This window comes from Oratosquilla oratoria, chromosome 4 (genome assembly GCF_046742065.1).
Source record: "Oratosquilla oratoria isolate Oo_2021 chromosome 4, ASM4674206v1, whole genome shotgun sequence".
In the NCBI taxonomy this organism is placed as follows: Eukaryota; Metazoa; Arthropoda; class Malacostraca; order Stomatopoda; family Squillidae; genus Oratosquilla; species Oratosquilla oratoria.
In genome coordinates this window covers 80,151,176-80,158,630 of record NC_134780.1, presented here as the reverse complement: position 1 = coordinate 80,158,630, position 7,455 = coordinate 80,151,176, and the positions used below count along the sequence as shown (strand labels likewise).

The window sequence follows — 7,455 nt, the reverse complement described above, 5'->3', positions numbered from 1 at the left end:
ATCAATGTCAGTAAAATTGAAATCACCCATTATCAATAAATCCCGGTTGCAGAAACTAGACAGTTCTTGAAATAACAGTTTGTCGTCTGCTAATGATAATGTCTTTGGCCTATATATTACACCTATATTCATTTTTTGTCCATTTGTTTGGGTTAACTCAACCCACAAACTGTCATATGCATCCTGTTTCACTTTCTCTAAAACACAAGCATGAACATTGTTTTTAACGTACAATAGAACACCCCCACCTTTCTTGTGGTTTCTATCCTGATGAAAGTGTTTAAATCCCGCAATATTAAATTCAGCTTCGAACTCTGTACCATTTAACCATGTCTCAGTTATTCTTATCATATCGAGATTTTCGCTTTTGACATACGCCTGTATTTCTTGAAATTTGTTCCTAATACTACGAGCATTAAAGTACATAGTTTTAAGAAACTCCTGATTATTTCTTTTTGACACATTTTGAGTTTCAATATCATGTCTTATATTATCATTTTGTTTTTTATTTATGCCTTGCTCTATATTATTATTATTTGGTCCTTCATTGACATTCAATGCCTCATTAACATTTCTCCTATCAAAATTAACATTTCCCCCATCACGGACATCTGGTCGATTACGGTCATCCGATCTATTTTGTACATTTTGTCCCCCTACGTCACCGTGATTCACGCCGGCCTTCCGTCGTTCAGTGACATTATGTCCGGCATCCCTTTCTAAAATTATATTTTGTCCTCCAGTGACATTATATCCTACCGTGATATTTTTTCCTCCACTATAATTACATCCCATCGTGATCTTTTGTCTTCCACTGTCATTACATCCTATCTTGATATTTTGGCCTTCATTGACATTCTGTCCGGTATCTCTTCCTAAAATTATATTTTGTTCTTCACTGACATTATATCCTACCGTGATATTTTCTCCTCTAGTCCTATTTTGTAACCAATCTGTGAATGCTCATTTCTTCTCTTCTACAACCTTCTTTGCTCCATCATTCCACCATTCCTTCTATTTCCTCCCGTCCTCCTGGTTCCACACACCATCTTTGAACACCTTGTGACTCCCTCCTTGAAAAATTCTCATCCCTCCACTCCAAGTTCTACTCTATCTTTTAATTCCTCCCATTCATCTCCTAGCTCCTTGTTCTCCTCTTTTTTCTTTCTCACTTAAGCAGTTTACTCGAAGTACCTCCCTATTTGTCCTTTTCCTCTTCCCCATCTATCTTCCACTCTCAACTTACCTTCGACCAACAAATGATCTGATACTCCCCCACTCTCTCCCTCTTCAATATGAGTCAAATATTTGCGTGCACATTAGCTGCTTGATGTACAATGATGCACCACAATACACACATTATAAAATATAAAGTTATAGCTATTATACTCGTTCTCTTTTGCCCAGAATGTTTGTAACCACCGAAAAAGTGATCAAGCCTGTTCACAAAATAAGAGGGTCACTCAGCTACAACTACAAAATAAATATAATCAGGAAGCAGACGTAGACGTCATCGTATTATGTACCACCCTCTCCCATGTATACTTATCCTTGACTTTCTTCCTAAACACTGTACTGTATTTGCTATCATCAACTCTCTACACACATCTCCATTATCACACCACTACAATTTTCTCCTGGAACTCCACACTTCCCAACCACTCTATTGGTTCGTCTCCCACCCTAGGATCGAGATATCCCAATGCCACTACATTGACATTTCTTCCTAAATCCTCTATGCACTTGTTTAAATATATCCAAAAAGCCTCCCTTTCCTCTACACTCTTCTCACTACTAGGCCCATATGCACTTACAAAAATCCACATCTTTCCATTTCACCTTCACCCACATTAACCTTGAAGAAACCCTCCACTCCACCATACACCTATCCCTTCACTTACTACTATAGCCACCCCTTCTCTCCCTTGTTCTTTCTTCACTCCTGACACCCTCCCAAACTCAAACTTGCCCCTCCCTTTCAACTTAGTTTCACTCAATGCCAACACATCCACCTCTTCCTTTTTACTCTCATCTGTACCATATCCACACACATTTAAAGACCCAAACTTTGGGGTTCTGGTTGGAAAACTCTCAGACAATCTTATACCTTTGCTTTTTTAGGAATGTCCCCTTTGGGGCTACAAAGAGTAGGATGCCTAGTCCTATCCCCATCCCATTTTTGTTGCCTTTTACAACTCAAGTGGGAACTCGGTGGCAGTATTCTTTCTCCCCTACCACAGGGTTCAGCAAAAAAGAAAACAAATATTTAGAGAATGTGGTACAGGACAGTATAAAGAGTGGGAGGACAGCATAACTAGGATAATTGCAGTATAATAAAGTGGTATCATTTCTCTATGACTAGATTTCCTCTATTGCAAAACGATGTGTGACTCTAGTCCACAGGGGTGCCCCATATAAACCCTAAGGTATCACCTGCATGCTACTTAGCTTGTAACCTTACAATAACATGCAGCCAATACCCTAAACAAGTATAATAAATAATAATCACAAGAACATAATACATCTTGACAGGACATAAAATCAAAACAAGAGGGTAAGAAAATACACAACTATTGTATACAGCTGTACCTTGATGAGATACTAAGCAACCTTTCATCCCTAAGGGTCTGAGATGGGACGGTGGTTGAATGGACTTGTGTATGATAAGTCTCTGTCCAATACAGTACCTACAACAATGTATGGGGCAGAGACTTGGAATTTAAGAGGCAGAGAGGAAAAATTTAAATGTGTTCAAGATGAAGTGTGAGAAGTATGATAGAGGTTACTAGGTTGGATAGTGAGAAATGAGGTGAGGAAGGAGAGTAGGGGTGGAAAGAGAACTGGTAGATGGGCTGATGAAAGATTATCTAAATATTTTGGACATGGAAAGAATGAATGCAGATTAGTAAAAGAGGTGTGGAAAGTAAAGGTGGATGGAGTGAATTTAGGGAGCTACCAAAGACAAGATGGATGTGGTGAAAGGTGTTTTGAGGAAGAGAGAAATGTCTGTTGAGCAAGGAAGAAGGTAAGGAATAGATGTGAATAGAGAATGGTTATGTATGGACATTTTGATGCAGCCTGGATTTTCCCATCTCTATTTTCTCCGAGGGAACAAGGAGGATCAACAAACAGTGACATGGCCCTGCTGTGGATGTATTGTCTCGCTGCATTGCTTCTGACTTGGACAGTGGGTAGGATGGATGAATTATGGGATTTAGGACAAATCCAAGTGCTAAGATCTATAAAGTTCATTCAGTGAAAATGGGCAGCAGGCAGGAGACAGGGATGACCCTTCATCCACAAGGAGCTAAGATGAGAGGTGTGGTGGATGGGAATGGGTGCATTCTTTGACTGGCTACCTCCATCATAAAGGGATAGCCCTTGGTATACAGATGATATTGGGGTGCTCTGACTTGGCAGCCCCAACAATAAGGATGAAAGGGCCTTTGGTATACACACCACGACATTAAAAACCCTTTCAAAACCCTATGGGAATTCCATGTACCAAACTCCAATATACAAAGATTTGAAGGTACAAAACAGAAAAGAGAAGAAAATTTTATACCAAAAGCATACGCTTCAATGGTAGGAAAATACTGTTTAGAACCAAGTTTACCACACCAGCCGTCTCCTTTCAATATATGAAACAAAATGTATCCCTTTTGTGTATAGGGGATTTCCTGGAGGGTTGGTAATAGAGGCACACACCCACTTTGTACACATTGATATCTATTTAACATCCCTCCCATTTCAGCACTTGTCTTCTGCCACATCACTTGGTATTTATATTCCTAAATTGTATGCCTTTTCTGCAGTGTCACTATGCACGAAATTCTTAACCCATTTGTTGCAATCTTTTATTTAACCATGAGGAAAATGTATATTCACTTACCCAGCAGGTTCATCCTTAGTCCCTTTCATGAAACACATCGCCTTAATCCATTTACCCTTTTGCAACTCCTACCACCCATGCAGCTGGAAAAGCACCTGGACTGAATGGGTCATGCGGAATCTTGAACAAAGGGGGGAGTAATATTGGGGTTCAAGATTGTTCAACGTGTCTGTGGAGGAAAGTGCCCCAGAGGACTAGAGTAAATGTTTTGTTCCACTTCCCTCCACTCTCACCAATTTCAGACCCCTGCCTTGCATTCTTACATTCACCAGTACCCCTCACTATCCTATATACAAACAACCATAGCAACATTCTGCAACCCCACAATCACCTAAAACTATTCATTTTCCATTCCTACATCATAAGCAATTAAAATCCTTCTTAACCCCACCTCCCTCCATTGCAGTACCTCTTGAATGTTATTCCTGTCCCATCATACTGTTTGGGTCAAAGGTAATGCAATGAGGCATTAGCTACTACCAGAAGAGGCTGGATGACTGCATTGTGAACAGCTGCCCAGGATGTAACACTTCACCCCATACCATACAACACATAATGGAAGACTGCATTATACACAATCATGCACGCAAACAACACAACATACACTCTATAAAGGTTTTGTGGGAAAACCCAGTTTTGGCTGTGGCATTCCTTGGGGAGACAGGACTGCTCGGACAGACAGTCTAGGGAATGACAACAACAACCATGACCTTAATTTTAAACAAATTATCCTTCAGTTTTTTTCTTTAACATACAGTATCTTCATTCACCATCCTCTGCATCTGGTAGTGTATCATCACCACCTGCACGAAGATGGTTTTGTTATACACACTTGATTTTTTTTTTTTTTTTTTTTAATTTCACTCTCTTATGTATCATTTCATAATGGGATGAACCCACCCCACAAAGGTTACATAAAACTCAGATCCATCTTTAAGTTTATTGTCCACAAAGACGCAAATCCATTCTATCAATGGCTTTCCTTAAGCCAGTGATAATCATATACTAATTATTTACATTAGGGGGGTAGGGGAAGGTGAAAATGGAGAGATAAGAATAGTGGATCAGTTCTACATTTCTAAAATGATTGAATGAAATTGAACAACATAAAAAAAATAAAATAAAATGAAAAATGCAAGAATGAATGTTGAATGGTCTGAAAGGGATACAATGGGGAGAGGGAGGTGTATTTGTACATTAACATTTTTATCTTAGGATATGACAAACTGCATAAAATCTTTTAGTTCAGGCCACTCTTCACATCAGTATGGGGATAACCTGTACACAACGTAAATGATGACCTGATCATAACATAAAAACACGTTCCTCTGCTAAGCAAGTGAAAATGAAAAAGGCAGTGAAAGAGTGAATCAATAATTTTAATATCAATTTTGCCTAGGTTGGGAAGGACGCCAACTAAAAATGAGACATTAGCTGCTATGTTCTTGCTGCTTGGAGCAGGAAAAAACAAAAACAAAAGGCCTATGTGCCAACAACAACATGTAGGTAGACGAGTCCATATACTGGGAGAAGCAGAGCATGTTTTGAGCAGGGAAAAGGGAACAAGTCTTCTATATTAATCCAATTAAATATAATCCCATAATTTCTAGTGATAAATCTATAAACTCTTAACTTCAGAGGTGAATAGAAAATAGCAGATGAAGGAAGATTAGAGGGTGTGATGGGAAATAACGAGTAAAATGAAGAAAACCCGAGGGAGTGAGGGCAAAAATGAAGAGCGATAATATATGGAAGTGACCCTAGGAAAAAACAATGTTTTCAAGTGACATTAACCTCTTCAATACAAGTCAAATATTCACACACACATTAGGTTGCCTGATGTACGATAACACATCACAATACACACATTACAAAATATAAATTTACTGCCGTTATACTTGTTCTCTCTCACCTGAATAAATATAATGTTACAGAAAACGTGATCAAGAATACAGGCTCGGTCACTCAGCTACAACAAGATAAAATATAACCAGGAAGTCAACACCCACATTCTCGTATACCACACTCACAGCTCGTGATACATACAGTGGCATCACCGTATTCAAGAGGTTAAGGAAATGGGAGAGAGAAAAAAGAAAAGAAAAGAAAGAAAAAAAAAAAAAAAATAATAATAATAGTAATAATAATAATAAATAATAATAATATATAACTGTTAATAATAATGGTGAGTAGGGTGCATGGAAAAAAAATAGAGAATTAATGCTACTAGAGTGAAATGAAGAAGAAAACAAATAGGAAGATACTAGGAACACGGGATGGACAATGAAAAAAACACTGAAGTTGGTTGGAATAAAAGAACAAGGAGCAAAAGACCAACACACCACAAGGAAGATTTGATGACAAAAAAAGGATATAAAACAGTACAATGACACAAGTGTTGCTGGACAATGCATGAAAACTTTCACAATTTCAAGGTTTTGACAGTATTTTCATTTTGAGAAAGATTTGCAAGCTGGTATTTAGCAAAGCAGAAGACAAACTTGGGAAGTTATGAGTACGACCAATTGTACAAGAAGAGAGGACTTCAACTAAAACAAATTATGCCTCACTGGCCATGGAAGGCTTAGGTACTGCTGCCCTGGGCTTGCCAGAGCTCTTTGGTGAATTGATCATCTTAACTGACTTTGGCTTTTCACTCTTGGCTTCACCTCCTGCATGAACATTGAGCACTGCGGAACAGTTCTCGTGTTCTTCGCTGGATATAACCCCCACTACCCCGTTCTTTCGCTTCCGAACCTTATTGGCAACTTTGGACTGAAGTGGCAGTGATACGCTTGAGCTTTCCTCTGAGGTTGGATGTTCCTGAGAGCCATTGCAGTGTGGTCCTGTGTACACATCTCCGTTTCTTCGCTCGCTCCTTTTGGATCTTGTGCACAATTCCCTTTTTCTTGATTCCACACCATTAATTCCTGCAGTTCCCAAATCACTGCTGCTAGGGCCTGCTTGTTGCTGCTGGTCATCTTGGCTGTGGTTACCCTCACCTGGACCCTGCACTTCCATCCGACCTCTGAGCTGAAAGAGAGGAACATCAAAATCCAATACACAAGACTGCTACTTTTACACTATCTTGCATTCTCAACCCAGGAATATTTAACTTTAAAAGTACCCTACTTACCCACCTCCCCTCTTCAGCAATTAAAGTTTATCATACTGAGTGTATCAGTTAAATATCCTCAGCAGTCTTACTTTGTGAACAATTACAATGTAAAGTTCTCAGTGTCATAGGGAAATATACATTGATCCCTTACATGCCTAAGTGCTGCCCTGGGGTGAAGTTCTCAGTGATTACCACACCCATCATCACTTCCCACCTCAGCCAAAACAGTAAATCAACTTAGCATTTGTGTGTGTGTGTGGGGGGGGGGGGGTGTTAAAGAAATTTTGAGTCAAACTTTATAAAATTTTCATGTTGACATTTTAGCTATTAGTTTGCAAAATAATTTAACAGATTTTGAAATCTATTTAATGTCCCTATTGCAGAAAGGATATGGGAAAATATTTCACATTTTGTTAATTCTAAAGCAAAAATTGTCACACATAAA

General features: G+C 38.9%; 1 protein-coding gene across 8 annotated transcripts in view; it reads right to left on the bottom strand.

Moving 5' to 3' along the window:
• Window positions 1-4,818: 4,818 nt before the first annotated feature.
• LOC143024951 (histone-lysine N-methyltransferase NSD2-like) overlaps window positions 4,819-7,455 on the bottom strand; it is a 76,229-nt gene continuing 73,592 nt past the window's right edge. For 7 of the 8 annotated variants that reach the window (XM_076184470.1, XM_076184465.1, XM_076184469.1 and 4 more), the window contains one exon: window positions 4,819-6,925. In XM_076184470.1, the coding sequence (XP_076040585.1) occupies window positions 6,452-6,925 (474 nt within the window). In that variant the 3' untranslated portion in view covers window positions 4,819-6,451. The remainder of the gene's footprint in view (window positions 6,926-7,455) is intronic. The other variant, XM_076184472.1, reaches the window with a different exon arrangement.